The sequence below is a fragment of the Neoarius graeffei genome, chromosome 9 (genome assembly GCF_027579695.1).
Source record: "Neoarius graeffei isolate fNeoGra1 chromosome 9, fNeoGra1.pri, whole genome shotgun sequence".
Lineage (NCBI taxonomy): Eukaryota > Metazoa > Chordata > Actinopteri > Siluriformes > Ariidae > Neoarius > Neoarius graeffei.
In genome coordinates this window covers 86,505,537-86,532,233 of record NC_083577.1, presented here as the reverse complement: position 1 = coordinate 86,532,233, position 26,697 = coordinate 86,505,537, and the positions used below count along the sequence as shown (strand labels likewise).

At 42.5% G+C, this 26,697-nt stretch overlaps 1 protein-coding gene across 4 annotated transcripts in view; it reads left to right on the top strand.

The window, feature by feature from the left end:
• dip2a (disco-interacting protein 2 homolog A) overlaps positions 1-26,697 on the top strand; it is a 333,910-nt gene that overhangs the window by 186,686 nt on the left and 120,527 nt on the right. For all 4 annotated transcript variants that reach the window (XR_009655398.1, XM_060930430.1, XM_060930429.1 and 1 more), the window contains exons 3-4: positions 8,556-8,675; positions 9,747-9,866. Coding sequence is in view for 3 of the 4 variants with exons in the window: in XM_060930430.1 (XP_060786413.1) it covers positions 8,556-8,675; positions 9,747-9,866 (240 nt within the window). In the remaining variant the exon portion in view is untranslated. The remainder of the gene's footprint in view (positions 1-8,555; positions 8,676-9,746; positions 9,867-26,697) is intronic.

Here is a 26,697-nt window from a genome sequence, read left to right as displayed (position 1 = left end):
CTCATCTCATTATCTCTAGCCACTTTATCCTGTTCTACAGGGTCGCAGGCAAGCTGGAGCCTATCCCAGCTGACTACGGGTGAAAGGCGGGGTACACCCTGGACAAGTCGCCAGGTCATCACAGGGCTGACACATAGACACAGACAACCATTCACACTCACATTCACACCTACGCTCAATTTAGAGTCACCAGTTAACCTAACCTGCATGTCTTTGGACTGTGGGGGAAACCGGAGCACCCGGAGGAAACCCACGCGGACACGGGGAGAACATGCAAACTCCGCACAGAAAGGCCCTCGCCGGCCACGGGGCTCGAACCCGGACCTTCTTGCTGTGAGGCGACAGCGCTAACCACTACACCACCGTGCCGCCCGTATAAAGTTTTTATTTATTGAATTTGCAAAAATTAAAAATAAAAATGCTACGTTTCTCAAAATCCAGGGAATGCGGATAGAATAAAACAGTTATTCCACTCAATCTCGTTGTACATGGATTATAGATAACTCGGTGCTACGCGCCTCGTCGGCTATCAGCTCATGTACGACTCGATTTCGTGGAATTGTTAATGGTTATTTTTTTATAGCCTATTATTATTTTATCATTATTTTTCCTGCCATATCCTTTTTATTGTTTTTAATTTAATTTAATTTTTTTTGTTTTTCATCTTGTCCTTCTTCTTGTACTGTGAGTTGGCCTAGCGGTTAGCGTGTCCTCTTCTCGACCGTGAGATTACAAGTTCTACTCACAGTCGGGTCATACCAAAGACCATCATAAAAATGATACCTACTACCATCTGGTAAGGCACACTGGGGAAGTCAAACTCTCGTGGTTACCAGAGGACACGCCCCCCCCACTGTAACCATAGCTGTATAGGCGAGAGGCCGAGGGCTATCGAAACGGAGGTTGGTGCGGCACCCATACGCCTTAAAGAGTTGGTTAGTACTGGGACAGGAGACTGTCTGAGAAGACCAGATTCTGGTGTAAGAGGGACCTTGACTTCTTCGCTTTGTATTATTATTACAACTGCATTTTCCGAAAATTAAATTTGCTTCTTTGTACTGATAATGTATATTAATTAGATTTACATTTAATGTTGATTTAATCTATGATTACATTTCTATACAAATAAAAAAGTAGGTCGCCCAAGACTTCCACACACTATTGTATACAGGTATGTTATAATTTTTTTCTTTGCTGATATTGTAACAGTAATCTGTTATAGTAAACCTCCTTCTCCAGTAATTGTCATTTTTGTTCTTTGTGCTACTTCAGCCATGATTTATAAAATGTACAGAATTTAGCGCGTCTTGCTTATATTCTAGCACTTTTCCCGGAAAACACCATGCACCATGGTCAGTAAACATAAACCGTGGTGAGCTGTGGTTTCTCCATTCTTCTTGAAGTTCATGGAATTGCATAACAGTCCTGCAGCGTGACTCACAATATTGTAAAAGGTGACAGGAATAAATTTAGCGGATTGAGGAGCCATCTTGACCTTGCATGCCTAGTCATTTGAGGTTTTAGCGAGAGGATGTTTGGGATGTTTCAGTGGCCCGTAGCAGCACTTATCCTCACATTGCCTCGGAAGGCTGACCACAGTCTCGGCTGCTTCTCCGCCTGGTGATGTAATTTTTCTGTGGTGGGTTTTAGTGCTCATTTTGTGTGGGTGAACGTACGCCCTATGTTTAGCCACTTCTGGCTTTTCAAATTTGCCTGGTCAGTCTGGTTTAGTGATGTGCATTGTTTTCTGTATATTTTAATTCTGGTTTCCCAAATGTCTGTGGTGATAAATTGAGATGTATCCCAAATGCTAGTCTTTGTCAAGACTTCTTACGAACAAATAGCAGTGGTTGAAGATAGAATGTGTCATTTAGGTCAGTTTGTAGTGTATGATACTGCTTTAGAAAAGAGAAAGTTGGATTGATTTTTGTGTTCTGTTTACTAGCTAGCTAATATAGATCAGAATCAAGTTTATTGCCAAGTACGTTCTCTCATACAAGGAATTTGCTTTGGTGATTGATGCTTGAACAGTTAAAGTAGAAAAATTTAGCAAAGACTAAAGTCGTTGGTGGCGGCTGTCCATCACTAGTGATGATGGCTGCTTCATTAGGATGTGCAGAAACGCAGATGGGCTGCGAGGCCCGTACCAGAGCATACCAGACTTATTCTCCTTTCCTAATGAAGCGCCTTGCACAGTAAGGTAAGACAAACGATGTCGTGCCCCTATTGTGTTGTCTCTCTGGACCTCCAGACCTGATGCCAAGTGGTGCACAAAAGTGCCACAGATCTGATGGGTATGGAAGTTGCCCCGTAGTGACAACTGACTTGCCGAATGATGCCATCCATTGGCCGTTTGAGCAGCTCTTCCACATGCCATCAGGTGGTGTACCATTGACCCTGTTGGGTTCATCTGCCACACTGGACCGAAAAGCGCCCTGCTGCCAGCACCTTATTGGTGATGTACTATTAAACCCATAGCTGGAACCCAGGCAGGTGCTACCACTCCGGGTCAGAGTGGACCTGGGAGCAATGGTGATGAAGGGGTAACTCCGCTTTCCCCAGTACTCAAGTCCTCCCGGAACTGGGACTCACCACCGGTTGCAGTTTAAAGTCATACCCAGGACTAAAGAACAAAAATAGATGTATGACATGGCCTTGAAAGGTGCAAAATTGCAGTTCTGAGATGAAGTGCATTTATGTCACAGATTGGAAGTGTGAGTTTAGAGTCAACAGGGTCTCAGACCTTATTGATGAGGCCAACTGCAGTGGGGAAAAAGTTGGCCTTATGGCGTGAGGTTTTGGTTCTAATGGACCGCAACTGCCTACCAGAGGGGAGTGATTCAAAAAGTTTGTGTCCAGGTCCTGAAGAGATGGTAGGTTGCAGCCGATCGTCCTCTCAGCAGAGCAAATGATGTGCTGCAGTCTGCCCTTGCCCCTCCATGGCAGTGGCAGCAGCATACCAGACGGTGATGGAGGAGGTGAGGATGGACTCGATGATGCTGGTGAAAAAGTGCACCATCATTGTCTTTGGCAGATCAAGCTTCTTCAACTGCTGCAGGAAGTACATCCTCTGCTGTGCTTTCCTGGTGAGAGAGCAGATATACATCTCCCATTTAAGGTCCTGGGTGATTATAATGCCCAGGAAGCGTAAATACTGTAACCACAGAGATTACTGGGGAGTCAAACAGGGTGACGGGGGAGGGAGGGTGTGGCAGAGCTCCTCCTGAAATCTATAATCATCTCCACTGTCTATTTCCATCTACTCATGAGCTGACAGGCTGAACTGAAGATGAAAAAAAAAAAACTTTAATGATCTTCATATTTATGACGTCCAGTTTTTTTTTTTTCTAGTCAAAATAATCTGGAGAAATAATCTGTAACCCTTAGTCTTCAGGCTACGTTTAGGAACCAGTGTCAGTTGATAGCCATCTATGACTGTATAAGCTGATTTCCTGCAGCTCAGTGAGTTTGAGTGGCTTCTTCTTCATCCATGCTGGGATTATGAGTCTCTGGAATTCTGCACTGCTTACGTCAGCTGGGAGGAACTTTAGCTCCAGGATTACAGCACTATTTCAGACATGTTCAATGAAAGTAATTGATTGGAGGACATCAAGTTGCTTGCGATAGAGGAAAGGCGTGAGGAGAGAGTGGACTGCAGTGAAGACATGCTTAAAAGTCAAGTGAAGTCCATTTTATTTGTAAAACACTTTTAAACAATAGAGCCGACATTGTCGCAAAGCAGCTTTATAGAAATATATACAGTGCCTTGCAAAAGTATTCATACCCCTTGAACTTTTTCACATTTTTCCACCTTACAACCATGAACTTAAAAGAGATAAGTGAGATTTTATGCCATAGACCAACACAGAGTAGCACATAATTGTGAAGTGAAACGAAAATGATAAATGGTCTTCAAAATTTTAAACAAATAAAAATCTGAAAAATATGGTGTGCATTAGTATTCAGCCCCCCTGCGTCAATACTTTGTAGAGCCACCTTTTGCTGCAATTACAGCTGCAAGTCTTTTGTGGTATGTCTCTACCAGCTTTGCACATCTAGACACTGAAATTTTTGCCCATTCTTCTTTGCAAAATAGCTCAAGCTCAGCCAGATCGGATGGAGAACGTCTGTGAACAGCAATTTTCAAGTCTTGCCACAGATGCTCAATGGGATTTAGGTCTGGACTTTGACTGGGCCATTCTAACACATGAATATTCTTTGATCTAAACCATTCCATTGTAGCTCTGGCTGTATGTTTAGGGTCATTGTCTTGCTGGAAGGTGAATCTCCTTCCCAGTCTCAAGTCTTTTGCAGCCTCCAACAGGTTTTCTTCCAGGATTGCCCTGTATTTAGCTCCATCCATCTTCCCATCAACTCTGACCAGCTTCCCTGTCCCTGCTGAAGAAAAGCATCCCCATAGCATGATGCTGCCACCACCATGTTTCACAGTGGGGATGGTGTGTGCAGGGTGATGAGCAGTGTTAGTTTTCTGCCACACATAGTGCTTTGCATTTAGGCCAAAAAGTTCAACTTTGGTCTCATCTGACCAAAGCACCTTCTTCCACATGTTTGCTGTGTCCCCTACATTTCTTATGCCTGTCTTTCAACAATGGCTTTCTTCTTGCCACTCTTCCAAAAAGGCCAGATTTGTGGAGTGTACGACTTATAGTTATCCTGTGCACAGATTCTCCCACCTGAGCTTTGGATTTCTGCAGCTCCTCCAGAATGATCATGGGCCTCTTGGCTGCTTCTCTGACCAGTGCTCTTCTTGCTCGCTCTGTCAGTTTAGGTGGACGGCCATGTCTTGGTAGGTTTGCAGTTGTGCCATACTTTTTCCATTTTTGAATGATGGCTTGAACAGTGCTTCTTGAGATGTTCAGAGCTTGGGATATTTTTTTATAACCTAACCCTGCTTTAAACTTCTCCAGAACTTTATCCCTGACCTGTCTGGTGAGTTCTTTGGTCTTCATGATGCTGTTTGTTCTTCAGTGTTCTCTAACAAACCACTGAGGCCTTCACAGAACAAGTGTATTTATGCTGAGAGTAAATTACACACAGTAGGACTTTATTAACTAATTAGATGACTTCTGAAGGCAATTGATTGCACTGGATTGTATTTAGAGGTATCAGAGTACAGGGGGCTGAATACTAATGCACACCACATTTTTCAGATTTTTATTTGTTTAAAATTTTGAAGACCAATTTTATCATTTTCGTTTCACTTCACAATTATGTGCTACTCTGTGTTGGTCCATCACATAAAATCTCAATAAAAAACTTTGAAGTTCGTGGTTGTAAGGTGGAAAAATGTGAAAAAGTTCAAGGGGTATGAATACTTTTTCAAGGCACTGTACATATACGGTATATGTCAGGCACGCAAGGGAGGTGGATGTAAGTGCAGAAGTTTCAGTTTAATGATACGAGTGCAGTTATATACAAAGTGCACAGCTATACAGATATGTACACATAGGTAAACAATCCAAAAACGGCTAAATCAGAAACGGGAAAACAGGCACGTGGGTCGGGCGAGGCACAAACATGATATCAGAGGCAAACCTAGAACAGGGACGAGAAACAGGCACAAGGATCAAGAAACAGGAAGAAAGGCTCAGTAATGTGGACTTGCGTATCATAATACTTTGTGATGCAAATGCATCAGCGCAGTCCTTAAATGGGCACACACATAGTTACTTAATGAAGTTCAGGTGCGCCTTGTTAACGGCGCGCGTGCTGGAGCTCACTTGGCTCACGCGCAACCTGAGATGCACCTTCAGATGCACACGCTACAGCATGCAGGACTGACAATATATTGGATGTAAATTTTAAACATATGAATTACAGTGGTGCTTGAAAGTTTGTGAAGCCTTTAGAATTTTCTATATTTCTGCATAAATATGACCTAAAACAACATCAGATTTTCACACAAGTCCTAAAAGTAGAGAAAGAGAACCCAGTTAAACAAATGAGACAAAAATATTATGTGTATGGATGACAATCAGGTGTGAGTGGGCACCCTGTTTTATTTAAAGAACAGGGATCTATCAAAGTCTGATCTTCACAACACGTATGTGGAAGTGTATCATGACACGAACAAAGGAGATTCCTGAAGACCTCAGAAAAAGCGTTGTTGATGCTCATCAGGCTGGAAAAGGTTATAAAACCATCTCTAAAGAGTTTGGACTTCACCAATCCACAGTCAGACAGATTGTGTACAAATGGAGGAAATTCAAGACCATTGTTACCCTCCCCAGGAGTGGTCGACCAGCAAAGATCACTCCAAGAGCAAGGCGTGTAATAGTCAGTGAGGTTACAAAGGACCCCAGGGTAACTTCTAAGCAACTGAAGGCCTCTCTCACATTGGCTAATGTTAATGTTCATGAGTCCACCATCAGGAGAACACTGAACAACAATGGTGTGCATGGCAGGGTTGCAAGGAGAAAGCCACTGCTCTCCAAAAAGAACATTGCTGCTCATCTGTAGTTTGCTAAAGATCACGTGGACAAGTCAGAAGGCTATGGGAAAAATGTTTTGTGGACAGATGAGACCAAAATAGAACTTTTTGGTTTAAATGAGAAGTGTTATGTTTGGAGAAAGGAAAACGCTGCATTCCAGCATAAGAACCTTATCCCATCTGTGAAAGATGGTGGTGGTAGTATCATGGTTTGGGCCTGTTTTGCTGCATCTGGGCCAGGACAGCTTGCCATCATTGATGGAACAATGAATTCTGAATTATACCAGCGAATTCTAAAGGAAAATGTCAGGACATCTGTCCATGAACTGAATCTCAAGAGAAGGTGGGTCATGCAGCAAGACAACGACCCTAAGCACACAAGTCGTTCTACCAAAGAATGGTTAAAGAAGAATAAAGTTAATGTTTTGGAATGGCCAAGTCAAAGTCCTGACCTTAATCCAATCAAAATGTTGTGGAAGGACCTGAAGCGAGCAGTTCATGTGATGAAACCCACCAACATCCCAGAGTTGAAGCTGTTCTGTACGGAGGAACGGGCTAAAATTCCTCCAAGCCGGTGTGCAGGACTGATCAACAGTTACCAGAAATGTTTAGTTGCAGTTATTGCTGCACAAGCGGGTCACACCAGATACTGAAAGCAAAGCTTCACATACCGTACTTTTGCCCCTCACAGGTATGTAATATTGGATCATTTTTCTCAATAAATAAATGACCAAGTATAATATTTTTGTCTCATTTGTTTAACTGGGTTCTCTTTATCTACTTTTAGGACTTGTGTGAAAATCTGATGATGTTTTAGGTCATTTATGCAGAAATAGAGAAAATTCTAAAGGGTTCACAAACTTTCAAGCACCACTGTAATAAATGTATCCCTAATGAACAAGCCTGAGGTGATGGTGGCAAGGAAAAACTCCCTGAGACGACATGAGGAAGAAACCTTGAGAGGAACCAGACTCAAAAGGGAACCCATCCTCATAGAGAGTGTGATTATAAATAACTCACTTCTATAACCGCATCCTATCCTTGACTTGCAAGTGACGTCAAAGTAAAATAGAAACACGGATGTCGGCCATGTTGGTGGAGATAGAAATGCGGGCTCAAGCGACATTCCATACAAAACATAGTCCTGCGTTTTTTAGCAACTCTCTTTGTTTTTCCACTGCATTAAGCGTTCTTTTAGCTCTGCCGTATCTTTGTGGTCACAACAGTACTCGTGACCGTGGCACGTTCCGATTTTTTAGAATTACGTCCGTGATTCGCAAAGATGGCGAGGAAACTCTGAGGTTTAGTACGGAGAGGAGATGAGCACGGCTGAACAACATCGGCAGGGCTGATCTAACAGAGGCTAAAACCAAAACGGCTCGTGTTTGCAGTGATCATTTTATCTCAAGTGAGATTCAAAAGCTCTCTCGATAATATCATGGAAGAATTTTATTTCGTATTGCTAGAATTTTGCGATAAAATGGCCGTTCTCTCTTGTTGTGGTTCACTCGGTCGTTGTTATAATTTTAACACATGTATTACCATTTCACTTCTAGGAGCGCCAGCAAAATCATACGATAGAAACAATCCAGACTGGGTCGGACTTGATTTTTCGGCAGCCAAACCAGATAGAACGCGATATCTGGGTACTCGATGGTCAGTAGAATCGTCTTATCTTCGGAAAAGTCTGACTTTTTTAAATAATATGGATTTATATATCCACCATCATGGCGGACGCTCATGACGTAGCACATTTTAGTCACGTGGTTGCAAGTCATCTACAGTATAGAGTCAAAAAGGACAATTGTGTATCCACAGTATGCTGTCATGCGGAATCCTATGTCACGCGGCACCACCATCGTTTTCATCTCCTAATACATCCATCCATGTATCTGGCTAATCCAGTTTGGCCACGCCCGGGGAAATGGCCCAACAGACTGATGTTACAACTTTAACGTTTTTTTTTTTTTAAGCTAAAGTCCGCTTAATTTTTTTGAGTGTAGAGCAAATTGCATTAATGTATAATGATGACATTTCGTAACCCCATAATTTCAAAATTTCCTGGTTAATCACTTTAACTGTGTTTGTCTCGTGGCTCCTGCAGGTGTCGATCCCTCTCTGCAGACGGATCCCCGAATCCCAGCATCCTCTCAGGCGCCTCCTCTGACGTCCAAACAGAACAAACCCAGAGCAGCCAACTCACGGGACGAGCGGTTCAGATCTGGTACACACACACACACACACACACACACACACACAGAGAGAGAGAGAGAGTCATTGTTAAGTATCTATGTGGTCTACTATTGCAAAGCTCTAATATTTAAAGTAACCACTTTTCATCTCTGAACTTTAATGACTTTCAGTAAAATCTGCTGTATCTAGTATCTAAGAGCTCCAAACGCACAAAACACACTCTCCATGCCACAAAGTCTGTGATGTGAAGCTGCATTAGCCATCATTTTTGTGGGTTTGGCATCATTAGCAGCGCTAGAAAGCTCACTGTGGTGGTAGACGACTTGGCATTTAATAACACGCAGACTGAAGACTGAAAGTCTGCCGTTAGCGTGGTCTCATTTATGAAGTGATAACAAGCGCCAGTGTCTGTTCTTTTCAGTCCCTTCGTTTGTTATTAGCAATGTCAGCATTTTGGGTTGAAGGATTCTGTTAACAGCTAAGGCAGCAAATGTCAGCGGAAAAACATATGATATGATACAAAGGGATGAAGTTGAAGGAATATCTGACAGGTTTGACCTTATGGGGACATTTAAGACACCCCCCCCCCCCCCCCTGCACACATGCACATATGAATACTTTTATTTGAACCCACTATTAAAAATTAACATATACAGGATTAAAATATTATCAAGGTTTACATCAAGGGTATAAAAAGCATCGCCTACGCCACACTGCAAGGCTGCCTATTACAGCTGATATCGAGCAGAACTTCGCCAATTGTTTAGATTTTACTCTGGAAAGCCCTGCCAGTCTTAACCCACTCACTGTTAATTTATGTACGTGCCCCAGCCTACCAAATATCAGGACAGTGAGTGTACAGGAATAGCCAAGGCTGGTAATAGCTGCAAGTAGGGACTGATATATACACACACACACACACACACACACATAACCCGCAAGGCAGAAAAATGGCTAATTAAAAAAAACCCCAACTTTTGTTCACTGAGGTTAAGGTTTGAGTTAAATTTCGATATATTGTCAGTCAATGATGCTCCCAAGGATAGTATTACAAGCACGTGTGTGTGTGTGTGTGTGTGTGTGTGTGTGTGTGTGTGTGCAGACCTACACACAGAAGCAGTGCAAGCAGCGTTAGCAAAATACAAAGAGAGAAAAATGCCAATGCCCTCAAAGAGACGGTCTGTTCTGGTCCAGTCCTCTGTGGAAGCCTGCACACCGCCTGGTAAGTAAAACATTCATTCATTTATTCATTCATTCATCTTCAGTAACCACTTTATCCTAGTCAGGGTTGTGTACCACAAGAACACTGATCGATAAAACGGTTCAGTTCAGCTGTCAAAACCAGGGGCTCTCAACCTATTCTACTTTAAGGCCCACCTATTCATACTTGTAACGAGTCAGGCCCATTAAAAAAGATCGCCAATTATCTTGGCTCATCTATTCTATTAGAATCTAATAATCTACTGTAAAGTGTATCCATGGAGAACTGAAGTCATTTTTAAACTTGCTTTATTTTTTAATTAACGTGTTATTCAGTTATGTTTTCAGTTTTAGTAACCTTATATCGTGACTCGTATTGGCAAATAATTGCAATTAAATATTATACTTATCGGCCTGTTCGGTTTTTAGCCGTGTTGAATTTAGTTCGTTTGGTCCATGGCAGGCGTCGCTTATCCGCGCGATCTTCACAAGACTTGTGCGAGACTTCGAAACGTGAAGCGTCAGCCAGGTGTCAGTGCCGCCATTTTGGAAACTGTTTTCCAAATGAAATATTGCACAAAAACGAGTTTAAATTACTATTACTGTCTACTTTTTTCAAACTTTCCTGATTGCTACAGTGGTGCTTGAAAGTTTGTGAAGCCTTTAGAATTTTCTATATTTCTGCATAAATATGACCTAAAACATCATCAGATTTTCACACAAGTCCTAAAAGTAGATAAAGAGAACCCAGTTAAACAAATGAGACAAAAATATTATACTTGGTCATTTATTTATTGAGAAAAATGATCCAATATTACATACCTGTGAGGGGCAAAAGTACGGTATGTGAAGCTTTGCTTTCAGTATCTGGTGTGACCCGCTTGTGCAGCAATAACTGCAACTAAACATTTCTGGTAACTGTTGATCAGTCCTGCACACCGGCTTGGAGGAATTTTAGCCCGTTCCTCCGTACAGAACAGCTTCAACTCTGGGATGTTGGTGGGTTTCATCACATGAACTGCTCGCTTCAGGTCCTTCCACAACATTTCCATTGGATTAAGGTCAGGACTTTGACTTGGCCATTCCAAAACATTCACTTTATTCTTCTTTAACCATTCTTTGGTAGAACAACTTGTGTGCTTAGGGTCGTTGTCTTGCTGCATGACCCACCTTCTCTTGAGATTCAGTTCATGGACAGATGTCCTGACATTTTCCTTTAGAATTCGCTGGTATAATTCAGAATTCATTGTTCCATCAATGATGGCAAGCCGTCCTGGCCCAGATGCAGCAAAACAGGCCCAAACCATGATACTACCACCACCATGTTTCACAGATGGGATAAGGTTCTTATGCTGGAATGCAGTGTTTTCCTTTCTCCAAACATAACGCTTCTCATTTAAACCAAAAAGTTCTATTTTGGTCTCATCCGTCCACAAAACATTTTTCCAACAGCCTTCTGGCTTGTCCATGTGATCTTTAGCAAACTGCAGACGAGCAGCAATGTCCTTTTTGGAGAGCAGTGGCTTTCTCCTTGCAACCCTGCCATGCACACCATTGTTGTTCAGTGTTCTCCTGATGGTGGACTCATGAACATTAACATTAGCCAATGTGAGAGAGGCCTTCAGTTGCTTAGAAGTTACCCTGGGGTCCTTTGTGACCTCACCGACTATTATACGCCTTGCTCTCAGAGTGATCTTTGTTGGTCGACCACTCCTGGGGAGGGTAACAGTGGTCTTGAATTTCCTCCATTTGTACACAATCTGTCTGACTGTGGATTGGTGGAGTCCAAACTCTTTAGAGATGGTTTTATAACCTTTTCCAGTCTGATGAGCATCAACAACGCTTTTTCTGAGGTCCTCAGGAATCTCCTTTGTTCGTGCCATGATACACTTCCACAAACATGTGTTGTGAAGATCAGACTTTGATAGATCCCTGTTCTTTAAATAAAACAGGGTGCCCACTCACACCTGATTGTCATCCCATTGATTGAAAACACCTGACTCTAATTTCACCTTCAAATTAACTGCTAATCCTAGAGGTTCCCATACTTTTGCCACTCACAGATATGTAATATTGGATCATTTTCCTCAATAAATAAATGACCAAGTATAATATTTTTGTCTCATTTGTTTAACTGGGTTCTCTTTCTCTACTTTTAGGACTTGTGTGAAAATCTGATGATGTTTTAGGTCATATTTATGCAGAAATATAGAAAATTCTAAAGGGCTCACAAACTTTCAAGCACCACTATATCAAAACAGACAAAACTTCCGGCTTGATTACATCAGCATTTGAAAGAAGCCGCGTGCGTCTTTTGACAACGTTGGCAGATGTCGGTCACTTTGATTTCTGGTGTACGTTTTACTTCCGTCCTACGATGTCTCGCACAGGTCTCAACGAATCTCGTTTACGGCCATTGCTTTGACATGTGGACTGATATATTACAGAGCATATTTCAAACACTCATAACTTGCTATTGCAGTGACAAAATAGTGATCAAAAATACATTCCTATATTTAATAAAATTAGATAAATACAAGTTTGATAATAAAAATTTGCCTTCAGTTCTCCTTTATTGGGATGCAACATCACTCCCTGTTACAGATGGGAGCCCAGGAATTAAAGCTAGACCACGTTTCAGGTTTTTCAAGTGCAGGTCATAAACAGAATTTTCCTGAAACCCAATTGTTTTTCTTTAGTGGACCAAAAGCTACTGAGTTTGAATCACAGACTTCCAATTTTAGTTTTTTTTTAATAGAACAGTTAATGAATTTAAGGCCACATGGCTCTAAATTCTCCGCTATTTTTTCCTGCTTCACCATGACCCAATTCAAGATCCTGTGTCATGCATCACGTGGTGGGCTTTCCCCGTTCGTGCAAGGCATTGTGGGATACAAATTTGAAACAGGAGAGCAAAATGGAGGATGTGAGTGTACGAATGAAACGTGAAAGAGCGACTACAGTAACGGAAAGAAAGCGAGAAGAAAAGACGTTATGTTCTATACGAAGGAAAGGAAACACAGGACCAAACTAATAAATATGGGCGCTCAGCGAGCACCTCGGTGTGATCAGCTGTTCGTTTAGCGACAGAATGATGGAACTGTCAGTAATGGAGTCTGTCAGTAATGCTGTCGAGAGCACCAGTCTGACCCCAACTACAAACATGGCCGCTCAGAACTACAACACCCATGAATCATAGCGCCCTCTATCACCTGTTTATTAAATACACATGCCACTTGTTTCCTGGTTCATCAGCCCCTGCTATATAAACAGCTCTCCCACTCTCACTTGCTGTTCTATCTTGCTCGTTATTCTCTAGCCCTGTCCGCATTGCTCCGTCAACCGATCGATCGACCCTCGCCTGTCCCACGACCTTGATTTTAGTCTCACGTTTTGGCTTTGTTTCCAGTTTGCTTTCCCCGCTCTCCCCTGCACATACATCCATAAGTGTCTGCACCCTGACAAACAGGTGATGCATTTATGCCATCATGTGTCGTCTGTTGTCCGTCTGTCCGGCATCGTCCACATTTCACGAAAATCGCTTCTTCTCCCTCAATTCTTCACCAATTTTGATTCTTTCTGGCATGGAGGTAGGGTGCATGTAACTTTTACCCAGATTTGCATCATTATTACCTGGGGTGGCCCTCACCCCGGTAATCATGAAGTGCTTCGAGAGACTAGTTCCTCAGCACATCAAGGACCACCTCCCCCCAGACTTCGACCTCTACCAGTTCACATATCGCGCGAACAGCTCCACAGAGGACGCCATCGCCGTAACTCTCCACTCTGCACTGAACCACCTGGAGCAGCAGCAGAGCTACGTCCGCATACTCTTTGTGGATGACAGTTCAGCTTTTAATACAATAATCCCGGACATCCTTATTAGAAAACTGGACACTCTCGGCCTCCCCCCTCTCACATGCGCCTGGATAAAGGATTTTCTTACCAACCGGCCCCAGACTGTGAGACTTGGCCCCCACTTCTCCTCCACCCGCACGTTGAGCACCGGCTCTCCACAGGGCTGTGTGCTGAGCCCCCTCCTGTACTGCCTCTACACCCACGGCTGTACTGTAGTTCGACCCATAACGACAACCTTGTCATCAAGTTTGCTGACGACACCACAGTGGTCGGACTCATCTCAAAGGGAGACGAGGCAGTCTACAGAGAGGAGGTCCTGAAGTTGGCAGCCTGGTGTTCAGAGAATAACCTTGCTCTGAAGACCAAGAAAACCAAAGAGCTCATCATTGACTTCAGGAAGCACAGCACCGACCTAGCCCCCCTTTACATCAACAACGAGTATGTGGAGAGGGTCCACACCTTCCGGTTTCTCGGTGTCCTCATCTCCGCCGACATCTCCTGGTCAGAGAACATTACAGCAGTCATTAAGAAGGCTCAGCAGCGGCTACACTTCCTGAGAGTCCTCAGGAAACACAACCTTGACTCCAACCTGCTGCTGACCTTCTACCGCTCATCCATCGAGAGCCTGCTAACGTACTGTGTCACAGTATGGTACGGCAGCTGCACTGCTGCAGACAAGGAGAGGCTCCAGAGAGTAGTAAAGGCAGCACAGAAGATCATCGGCTGCCCTCTCCCCTCCCTGATGGACGTTTACACCTCCCTCTGCCTTAGCAGAGCTAAGAACATTATCAAGGACAGCTCCCACCCTGGCTTTGATCTGTTTGACCTGTTGCCCTCAGGGAGGCGCTACAGGTGCATCAGGGCAAAAACTAATAGCTTCAAAAACAGCTTCTTTCCAAAAGCCATAACCGCCCTGAACTCGAATGTGCTCTGACTTTATAGTCTAACCCCCCTGTGCAATACTTCATAATGTGAAATACTTTATTTTATAATGTGACTCTCTTCGTGCAATAATTTATAATGTGCAATACCTTATAATATGACTCTCTCTGTGCAATACTTTATAATGTGCAATACCTCACACCATAATGTGAAACACAACACATACGTCTCAGGACTGTGCACCTTACCCCCCCTTACACCCTCGCTTTTTTCTTTTTTTCTTTTTTTTTTTTTACTTCTTCTCTACACACTGTTTGCACTGTTATTTGAGTTGCTTTTAATCTCATTGTACATGGGTATAGTGACAATAAAGGCATTCTATTCTATTACAATTATTCATCAAGTTATGGACTAATTAAGCCTGAATAAGCAGTTCAACAAAAATCATTTCTTCTCGGTCAATTCCTCGCCGTTTTGGATTCTTTCTGGTAAATAGGTCAGTATTCCTAGGGTGGATATCACTTCTATATATAGCTTGTATAGAGTGCATATAGCTTGCAACATTTATTGTGCAAGGTGGCCCACTTTAGATCGTTCCTTCTGTGTTAGACGGGGCCGGAGTGAGCTACGCCATCATTGATGGTCTTATTATTATTTGCTTTATTTGTTCTACTTAATGCTTTCACAACAGTTGTTAATTACAGTTCATGCCAATGAAGCCATCTGAATTAGAAAATTAATTTGGGTGTGTGGGAGAGAGAGAGAGAGAGAGAGAATGTCAGCGTGCTTTTTCCTTCATCACATGCATCACCATCCATTGCATATTTCCATCCGTTGCTCAGACACGTGCAGCTGTTTCTGCTCAGACGAGAGCACTAAGGTCTTCATCTGTATTCATAACCTCACCCCTCCACACACACACCCACAAGGTGCTCAGAAGTAAAGTTAAACGATCCTCCTCACCCGACGAGAGGATGTTCTGCAGTAAACTCCCAGCTCAGTGTAGCTGCAGCGTCTGTAGGACTCAAACTCAGATCATCTCATCTTTCTCAGCCTTCTCGAATAATTGCTCCACTTGGGACAAGAATGTGTTCTGGATGACCTCCATGCTCACAGCTCAGATGTCTAATAATCATTAAACTGCTTAAAGAGCATGTGAAATGTTATAAATAATCATCTCGTTTTGTATCTGTATTCCCAAGCTAACAGCCCACACTTGTTATGTAACTCTGCCTATAGAGATGATTGCATTCTGTTTCTGACTCTATGGCCTTGAGGCTGGATCTGCAGCTGAATGTTAGGTTCATGCGAGTCTCATTAATTATAAAGTGCTAAATTGTTCCCAATGCTGATCGTTTTATCCATTTGCAAGGCTCAGGATCATGCCACTGGATGTATTATATTTAGATGTCTTTATATGGCGGAAGCTTTTATTCAAAGCAACTTGGAGCACAGAGCTGAGTATAGACGAGCATAAATAGCTCATGAAGGTTCAGCTTTGCAGTCACAGATTAAACCCATGTATTTACAATAGTGAGGCAATACAGTTTGTATCAATAGGAAACAACATTATTGTCCAGACAGGTTTTATCAACTGCACGGTGTTGACCAACGAACAGATGAAAACCTGGAAGAACATAGAGGCGAACAACTTTGTATATGTGTCTGGGTTAAAGATCTGGGGATCAGGACACTACAAGATAAATCCTGTATCATTTTTGCCCGGGTAAGGAGGCATTTTTGGGCTTTTTGTACACATCTTCATGATGTTTGTTGGATGCTAAAAGTTTTAGTATCAGGTGTAAACAAATCACAGTGGCTCGATTCTCAATCCTCCCTGCTCTTCTCTTCCAGGGAAATAATTCACGAAGATCCACAGCACTGTTGCCTCACAGCAAGAAGGTTCTGGGTTCAAGCCCAGTGGCCAACGGGGGCCTTTCTGTGTGGAGTTAGCATGTTCTCCCTGTGTCTGTGTGGGTTTCCTCCGGGTGCTCACAGTCCAAAGACATGCAGTTGGGTTCGGTTAACATGGGGCGGCCTTGGGCTGAAGTGCCCTTGAGCAAGGTACCGAACCCCTGACTGCTCCCCAGGCGCTGTAGTGTGGTTGCCCACTGCTCTGGGTGTGTGTGCATGGGTTAAATGCAGAGGATGAATCTCACTGTGCTTCAGTGTGCATGTGACAAATAAAGGCTGCTTCTTCTTCTTCTAAAGAAACCCCTTTAAAGACCTGGCTATTACACGTATTATATACAACCCCGATTCCAAAAAAGTTGGGACAAAGTACAAATTGTAAATAAAAACGGAATGCAATGATGTGGAAGTTTCAAAATTCCATATTTTATTTAGAATAGAACATAGATGACATATTGAATGTTTAAACTGAGAAAATGTATCATTTAAAGAGAAAAATTAGGTGATTTTAAATTTCATGACAACAACACATCTCAAAAAAGTTGGGACAAGGCCATGTTTCCCACTGTGAGACATCCCCTTTTCTCTTTACAACAGTCTGTAAACGTCTGGGGACTGAGGAGACAAGTTGCTCAAGTTTAGGGATAGGAATGTTAACCCATTCTTGTCTAATGTAGGATTCTAGTTGCTCAACTGTCTTAAGTCTTTTTTGTTGTATCTTCCGCCAAATGTTTTCTATGGGTGAAAGATCTGGACTGCAGGCTGGCCAGTTCAGTACCCGGACCCTTCTTCTACGCAGCCATGATGCTGTAATTGATGCAGTATGTGGTTTGGCATTGTCATGTTGGAAAATGCAAGGTCTTCCCTGAAAGAGACGTCGTCTGGATGGGAGCATATGTTGCTCTAGAACCTGGATATACCTTTCAGCATTGATTGGTGTCTTTCCAGATGTGTAAGCTGCCCATGCCACACGCACTAATGCAACCCCATACCATCAGAGATGCAGGCTTCTGAACTGAGCGCTGATAACAACTTGGGTCGTCCTTCTCCTCTTTAGTCCGAATGACACGGCGTCCCTGATTTCCATAAAGAACTTCAAATTTTTATTCGTCTGACCACAGAACAGTTTTCCACTTTGCCACAGTCCATTTTAAATGAGCCTTGGCCCAGAGAAGACGTCTGCGCTTCTGGATCACGTTTAGATACGGCTTCTTCTTTGAACTATAGAGTTTTAGCTGGCAACGGCGGATGGCACGGTGAATTGTGTTCACAGATAATGTTCTCTGGAAATATTCCTGAGCCCATTTTGTGATTTCCAATACAGAAGCATGCCTGTATGTGGTGCAGTGCCGTCTAAGGGCCCAAAGATCACGGGCACCCAGTATGGTTTTCCGGCCTTGACCCTTACGCACAGAGATTCTTCCAGATTCTCTGAATCTTTTGATGATATTATGCACTGTAGATGATGATATGTTCAAACTCTTTGCAAGTTTACACTGTCGAACTCCTTTCTGATATTGCTCCACTATTTGTCGGCGCAGAATTAGGGGGATTGGTGATCCTCTTCCCATCTTTACTTCTGAGAGCCGCTGCCACTCCAAGATGCTCTTTTTATACCCAGTCATGTTAATGACCTATTGCCAATTGACCTAATGAGTTGCAATTTGGTCCTCCAGCTGTTCCTTTTTTGTACCTTTAACTTTTCCAGCCTCTTATTGCCCCGTCCCAATTTTTTTGAGATGTGTTGCTGTCATGAAATTTCAAATGAGCCAATATTTGGCATGAAATTTCAAAATGTCTCACTTTTGACATTTGATATGTTGTCTATGTTCTATTGTGAATACAATATCAGTTTTTGAGATTTGTAAATTATTGCATTCCGTTTTTATTTACAATTTGTACTTTGTCCCAACTTTTTTGGAATTGGGGTTGTACATGTTAGTTTACAATACGGTGACCACGATCAAACAGTAAACAAACACATCTGAGGACTTAAGCAGAAAATGGCGAGAAAAGTCGGCGATTTGCGAATCGAAACGAAATAAATCAGAGGAATTTACAAACCTTTCATGAAGTGATCACTGCAAATTCGAGCGTCCGTCCATCACAGCAGCGAAAGGTTCAAGAGCCACCTTTCTCGTCATCTTTTGGTGAAATGCTTTGCTCTTTCACCCTTTATCACTTCACAGAGAACCTGGAAGAAACTTTTATCAGTTTCATGGTTTGTTTGATTCAAGCAGTTCAAAACAACGCAAGCATTGGGCATTTTAACGACGAGCAAGGCGCCTGAGCAATGAACAGTGAGCTTAGTGACCACTACTTCATGTCTTGCATATCTAATGAGGCGGATATGACGTCACTTGCAACCCAGCAACTAAAAATTTGCTTCAACTTGAAAAAACTCACTGCCCACTAGATGGCGCTTTGTGGCCCACTGTACAGATGACTTGCAAGCATGTGATCAAAATGTGCTACGTCCTGAGCTTCTGCCATGATGGTGGATAAACAAAGCAACTAGGACGACAGCCGCTGAAAGCGTGTCTATAAATGATGCTGAATTTTCTCGGTATTACCACAATTTGAACGCTCGAGCGAAGAGTCGATACAAACAGAAGATAGATATGTGTGGGTTTGACCCATATTATTTAAAAAAGTCAGACTTTTCTGAAGATAAGACACTTCTACTGACCATCGAGTACCCAGATATCGCGTTCTATCTGGTTCGGCTGCCGAAGAATCAAGTCCGACCTTGGATGAAACATAGCCCATGTTCTGAGTGGGCGCCCAGTCTGGATTGTTTCTATCGTATAATTTTGCTGGCGCTCCTTGAAAAGAAATGGTAATACACATGTTAAAATTATAACAACGACCGAGTGAACCACGACAAGAGAGAACGCTCATTTTATAGCAAAATTCTAGCAATACGAAATAAAATTCTTCCATGATATTATCGAGAAAGCTTTTGAATCTCACTTGAGATAAAATGATCACTGCAAACACGAGCTGTTTTGGTTTTAGCCTCTGTTAGATCAGCCCTGCCGATGTTGTTCAGCCGTGCTCGTCTCCTCTCCGTACTAAACCTCAGAGTTTCCTCGCCCTCTTTCCGAATCACAGACAGAATTCTAAAAAATCGGAACGTGCCACAGTCACGAGTCCTGTTGTGACCACGACCATATACAGCACAAAGATACGGCAGAGCTAAAAAAACGCTTAAAGCAGTGGAAAAACAAAGAGAGTTGCGCACGCGTGACTATGTTTTGTATGGAATGTCGCTTGATCCCGCATTTGTCTCTCCACCAACATGGCCGACATCCGGGATTCTATTTTGCTTTGACATCACTTGCAAGTCAAGGATTAGAGGACACATATAATGTGAAGATACAGTATAAAAATATGAAAGTAATTTTATTGGAAAAAATAGACAAATAAATAACATTTGAAATACAAACATCAATTAAAAATACACACAAAAAGATACAGGTACATGTATGGACACTTCTTGTGGAATAGATGTGATGTCAGTAGTTATGTTATTGAAGAGTGCTGGATGTAACATCAGTGATTATGTCATTGTTAGATTGTTATATCCTGTGGCGTGGAGGTCTTCATCATGCTCCAGTCTTTATTTAATGAACTAAAAAGCAGCATGAAGCTGATCTTTTCTCTCTTGGGTTTTGGGATAATGGCAGCCAACGATGAGCTAACCGGATTAATGGTTCAAAGGTTAAAGTTGACTCATTCACATCCCTCATTGGGGATTGGATCATGGCCCGATGATTCCATTGTTCTTTGAAAAGTGATACACACACACATGGTTTAAACAGGCTGGTTGTCCCACACATGTTCTCCGTGTGAATCCAGCCTCCTCTACGACTGTAATTATCAGACCTCATGGAGTTAACGGCGTCCCGGAGGCTGCTTTAGGGTTTGGATAGAATTAATCATCTGCTAATAATCACTTATAGGGTTATATCAGGATATTCAACATGCACTTTTTTATTGAACATATTCAGTATTGTGCATGCTGAATATCATGATATAATCCAGTGTCAGATCACGGAATCCAGGGACGCATGTCGGCCCGGGGGCATTTTGAGTTATTGACAGATTCAGAAAGTACAGTTTCTAAGCTTTCCAATGATGCCTTCCATGTGGAGATCTGACAATATTCGAAGAATGTGTGGCCTTTTGAAAGTGTATACCTCTTAAAACAGGAAAGGGAGAAAATCGCCCTCAAAGTTTTCCATCTCAGTTACTCTGGGTGTAGGGCGGGCACATAATGCTGCTCATTTGCATGACATTAAGGAAAGCCCTACCCCCTACTAACTAGCACGATGCTACTTTCATGTAAACAAAGATCACCACGTCAATTTTCCTTCCATACAAAGTATGCCCAACACAATTATGAAGTACAAAAATAAGTCCTAAAGTATACTTTAACGTTTTGTGGTTGAAAAATGACTCACACCGTTAGAAAGAAAGATAGCACGATGATAACACAACTAACACAACACTAGTTTCATGTAACCAAACCACAACACTCTCCGTTACATGCAAAAATAACCACACAGCCTTAGATTAATAAACTTACCCCATCAGAAAGAGAAACGGCGCCTTGCACACACCAATGCCTCCGATGGAATGTAATCCTAGAACACTTCCTTTTGGTTGCGTTTTTTTTGCTAGAAATGGTTATCTCCGATGTAAATACCGTGCGTCTGTTTGCTTCGCGGTGTTTCAGCTCCTCTGCGCTCTGTTTAGCTTGCTCATTCCATAGTGAAATCACACGCCTGTATGCAGCTTAAGTAGCCACGAGCTCAGCTCGTATCATACAGCTGATTCGCCAAAACAAAACAAAAGACTTAAATCATCATGTGAATGGCCCATATGGTAATTTACCCACACCCCCCAGCAGGCTATAGTCCTGACAAAAACGAGACAATTTGCAACAAAAAATGTATGCTTTTCCAACAAAAACAATCTATTATCTGAAATACTGATTGCATTCTTCAAGATCTCAACTTGCACATTATGGGAAAAAATGAAAATCACAAATTTCGAAAAAAAAATGCTTCTTTTGCGATTTTCTCGGATTCGTTTCGGTCGACATGCGTCCCTGGATTCCGTGAAGTGCTACCTGATATTAAAGGAAAGCCCTGGGATTTTTTTTTTTAGCCCGAGCCCTATTTTTTTGTTGATTATCACATCAGGATGTTTTCTCATGTTTCCAAAAGGAGAAGTCTATTTCCAAAGTAATGCCTGAATAAAGTGCCTTGCAAAAGTATTCATCCTCCTTGATTTTTGTCCTGTTTTGTCGCATTACAAGTTGGAATTAAAATGGATTTTTGGAGGGTTAGCACCATTTGATGTACACAACATGCCGACCACTTTAAAGGTGAAAATTACTGTTTTATTGTGACACAAACAATAATTAAGATGAAAAAACAGAAATCTGGAGTATCCCCCCCCAAAAAAAAAAACTTTGTAGATCCACCTTTTGCTGCAATTACAGCTGCAAGTCTCTTGGGGTATGTCTCTATTAGCTTTGCACATCTAGCCACTGGGATTGTTGCCCATTCAAGGCAAAACTGCTCCAACTCCTTCAAGTTAGATGGGTTAGGTTGATGTACAGCAATCTTCAACTTGAAGCACCAAGTTGTCTATAATCCGTGTACGACGAGATTGAGTGGAATAACTGTTTTATTCTATCCACATTCACTAGATTCTGAGAAACAGAGAATTTTTATTTTTATTTTTATTTTTTCCAAATTTGATAAATAAAATCATTATACAAAACGCCCGACAAAATTATTTCGGCTTAGAATGTAAACAAACCGGCGAAATGACTGGAGCAATTTGTGAAAAATGTGATAATAATAATAATAATTACTGAAAAATTAAAAAAAGATAGATAGGTTCTTACCATCAAATACTTTCATTCCATATTTTGTTGCTTTTTTTGTATTTTTTGGTGTTTTGTTTTTGAGTTGACTTTTTATTTTGTTCTCGGTTGGTTCAGCAACAAGCTCTGCCATTTTCTTCTTCTTCTTCTTCTTTAGGGTTTTTGGTGGTTTGGCGCCACCGATTTGGCTGGAGTGTGGAACAGGAGATGGGGGGCTATATTGTTTTAGCTATTTGTATTTCTTTTAAATACTTGATAAAGTGATGTATCTGATTTGATGCGCTCCGCCATTTTGTTTTTCTCTACTCACGGTATATGAGCTGATATCCTAGTAGTAGAGTAACCAACTAGAGCATGCGAGTGCTCATATCCAGTGAATGTGGAAAGAATAATTATAGTTATTTATTGTAGGCCCGGGTCGGGTACTGTGCTTTGCATGGGCCGAGCCGGATGCAGGTGAGCAAAACCTATTGTTTGGGTTCGTTTGTGTTCGGTTCGGCCCGTGTAGGGTGCGGTGTTTGATCTGGGCGTGAGACAGGCTAACTATATTACTATATATTTTCTCATCGCAGTCGATTGATGATGGTCGGGCCCACCCTGCGGGTCAGTGAGACACCTACCGGGCGAGGGACCTTCACCATTGGTTCCAGCCCTGTTCACGCCATTATTTACATTATTTGCATTAGACATGTAGGTACAGCATACCTCTGCAACTACATCTCCCATAATTCCCTCACTTCCTGTCCTGGACAATATCCACCTCATCTCATCTTTCACTGCGCCACAATTAGGTAGCATACTGCTGTGGATCATGGTGATCTGAGCGAATTTCGCTCTCTCTCTCTGCGCGACCTCCCGACACGAGTCTCCCGTGTCGCACCGTGCAAACGCCTCGTCACAGCCGCGGACGCGCGTGGCTGCCGGTGCCCCACACCTCCGTCATCCCAAAGCCAGAAACGCCTTGGCTCTCTGACCCTCTCTCTGACCAGTTCACTGTTGGTATTAAAGAGATGCTGCTGCCTGCAGGCAGAAACGAAGAAACAAAGGAACAAACACGCATTGTTGTGCGGACTGGCCACGGTTGGAATTGCCTCAATCATGTTGTTTCGCTTTTGTTGTGTTTGAAACTGGTTACCTTTGTTACTACACCGTGATAACGCAAATTAGGAAGATTAGAGGTGAGCACTTCCCTCCACGTCTTCAGCCAACGAGCGTTCGACCAAGGATCTTCTGGATCAATGAGATCCCGCCTGGAAAGGACTTTTGCAACATAGCAGAGCTGCATTAAACTGAATTGAAGCCGTGCTCCGCTCTTTTCAGAAGAATATGCCGAAACGGAGGATCACTGACAAACTTTTTCATGCTGCTATGCGAGAGTGGGCCCAAGTAAGGCTGGCATTTGGGCAACGTTAGTCTTAGTTTGATTAGTTTATGTGAACAGTGCTGTTTAAACCTAAGGTTGTTTCAAGTGTGCGCACAGTAATCACATAGGTTTGGTCTGATCATCCATTCATCCATTAACTGTAGCTGCGTATCCTGTGCAGGGTCGCAGGCAAGCTGGAGCCTATCCCAGCTGACTACGGGCGAAAGGCGGGGTACACCCTGGACAAGTCGCCAGGTCATCACAGGGCTGACACATAGACACAGACAACCATTCACACCTACGCTCAATTTAGAGTCACCAGTTAACCTAACCTGCATGTCTTTGGACTGTGGGGGAAACCGGAGCACCCGGAGGAAACCCACGCGGACACGGGGAGAACATGCAAACTCCACACAGAAAGGCCCTCACTGGCCGCTGGACTCGAACCCGGACCTTCTTGCTGTGAGGCGACAGCGCTAACCACTACACCACCATGCTGCCCTGGTCTGATCATATGTTATTGTATTTCTCAGTTTTACTCTAGTAGATAGATTTTTGCATGCCTTATCTTTTTTTTTATCTCTCTCTTGAACATGTTCTTACCACGCACCATTATACGCATCTCAGCATTCAGAGGTCAGGAAGCTAAGGGCTGCTTAGCTCAGTTGGTTAGTGTGTGGTGTGTTTGATCCCTGTACAGGCCATTGATTAGTTGTGCACCTTTTGTTAAAATCCTTTGTCTAATGAGTCACACAGAGCATTTACAGGCCCCTTTCGCACCTTTTTCACACGATTTCACATACCTGCAAACACACACACGCATAATATTACTACCTCACATCACCATTTTGTGCCTTTATTGTTAAATTGAATGTACCTGATCAGTATTATCCTCACTTGATTTTGTCATTTTAATAAATTAAATATTTATAAGAAATTGTGTCTTGTCTGTTTTGCTGCAGTATTACTTGAAGCCATCCTCTGCCATCAAAGAATTCACATTGCCTTCACTGATCTAGTTTATCACTAGAGTAATTCATTCATTAATTTAATAATTAATATAAATATTGATTGATTAGTAAAATTAATGAACTGATATTTTATGAGACTGATTGTATGAGACGGATTTAATAACGCAGTTGTATCTACATAATTGTGGTGCCCCGTGTGAGGTCTGGTATTGTTACCTACAGACATTTCCTCATAACTGAGGTGTGTTTTAAAGTTACCACCAACCGGTATTTTTACTGAGACACCATCCCTTGGAGGGATGTCAACCAGGATTAAAGGGCCCTTCCTATCCATAAGACATAGTTTTGCCCTGCCGAGCAGCCACCCAGTATTTCTTGGCCATGGGGTATTGGACTACTCTTTGTCTGGCCTCTCACCCTCGACCTGTCTGGCTTGGGTGGCCCTACCTGAAGCATTTGCTCCCGCCAGCATGGCGGAATCATCAAGGCACTCAAGGCTCACCACCATGACAAGGTGGTAGCCCAAGGCAGGCATAATAAAAATAAATAAAAGAAAAGAATAATAATAATATTATAGGTTTTAGTACTGGGCGGCAAGGTGGTGTAGTGGTTAGCGCTGTCGTCTCACAGCAAGAAGGTCCGGGTTCGAGCCCCGTGGCCAGCGAGGGCCTTTCTGTGTGGAGTTTGCATGTTCTCCCCGTGTCCGCGTGGGTTTCCTCCGGGTGCTCCGGATTCCCCCACAGTCCAAAGACATGCAGATTAGGTTAACTGGTGACTCTAAATTGAGCGTAGGTGTGAATGTGAGTGTGGATGGTTGTCTGTGTCTATGTGTCAGCCCTGTGATGACCTGGCGACTTGTCCAGGGTGTACCCCGCCTTTCGCCCGTAGTCAGCTGGGATAGGCTCCAGCTTGCTCGTGACCCTGTAGAACAGGATAAAGCGGCTAGAGATAATGAGATGAGATGAGGTTTTAGTACTGATTCAATAATGTAGAAGTCCTCAAATATAAATCTGTCATGGCTCTTAACATTTTCTATAGCTCTCTGTCTTTCAGTCAGTTACTTTCAGAAAAATAAATATCGAGAGTATGTTTCGTGCATAAAAGGCTATGTTTGAAACTTCATATGAACACAGACAGACAGTATATTTTTAATATACAGAAAAACAACAAACAGCAACAAAAAAAAGTAGTAGCATGTGATGCATTCAATATTGCATGTCATTTATCGTGCCCTTGAAATTAAAGGAGAACTGAAGTCATTTTTAAACTTGCTTTATTTCTTAATTAACGTGTTATTCAATTACATTTTCGGTTTTAGTAACCTTATATCGTGACTCGTATTGGCAACTAATTGCAATTAAATATTATACTTATCGGCCTGTTCGGTTTTTAGCCGTGTTGAATTTAGTTCGTTTGGTCCACAGCAGGCGTCGCTTATCCGCGCGATCTTCATGAGACTTGTGCGAGACTTCGAAACGTGAAGCGTCAGCCAGGTGTCAGTGCCGCCATTTTGAAAACTGTTTTCCAAACGAAGTATTGCACAAAAATGAGTTTAAATGATGATTACTGCCGACTTTTTTCAAACTTTCCTGATCGCTATCAAAACAAACAAAACTTCCGGCTTGATTACATCAGCATTCGAAAGAGGGCGCGCGTCTTTTGACAACGTCGGCAGATGTCGGTCACTTTGATTTCTGGTCTACGTTTTACTTCCGTCCTACGATGTCTCGCACAGGTCTCAATGAATCTTGTTTACGGACTGATGTATTACAGAGCATATTTCAAACACTCATAACTTGCTACAGCAGCGACAAAATAGCGATCAAAAATGCATTCCGATATTTAATACAATGAGAGAAATAGAATTTTGAGAAAATTTGCCTTCAGTTCCCCTTTAAAGAGAAGCGGTACTGCACCGCTTCATTTCCACTGTTGCTTTCTGTCTCTTCTGTTTATATTTATGCGT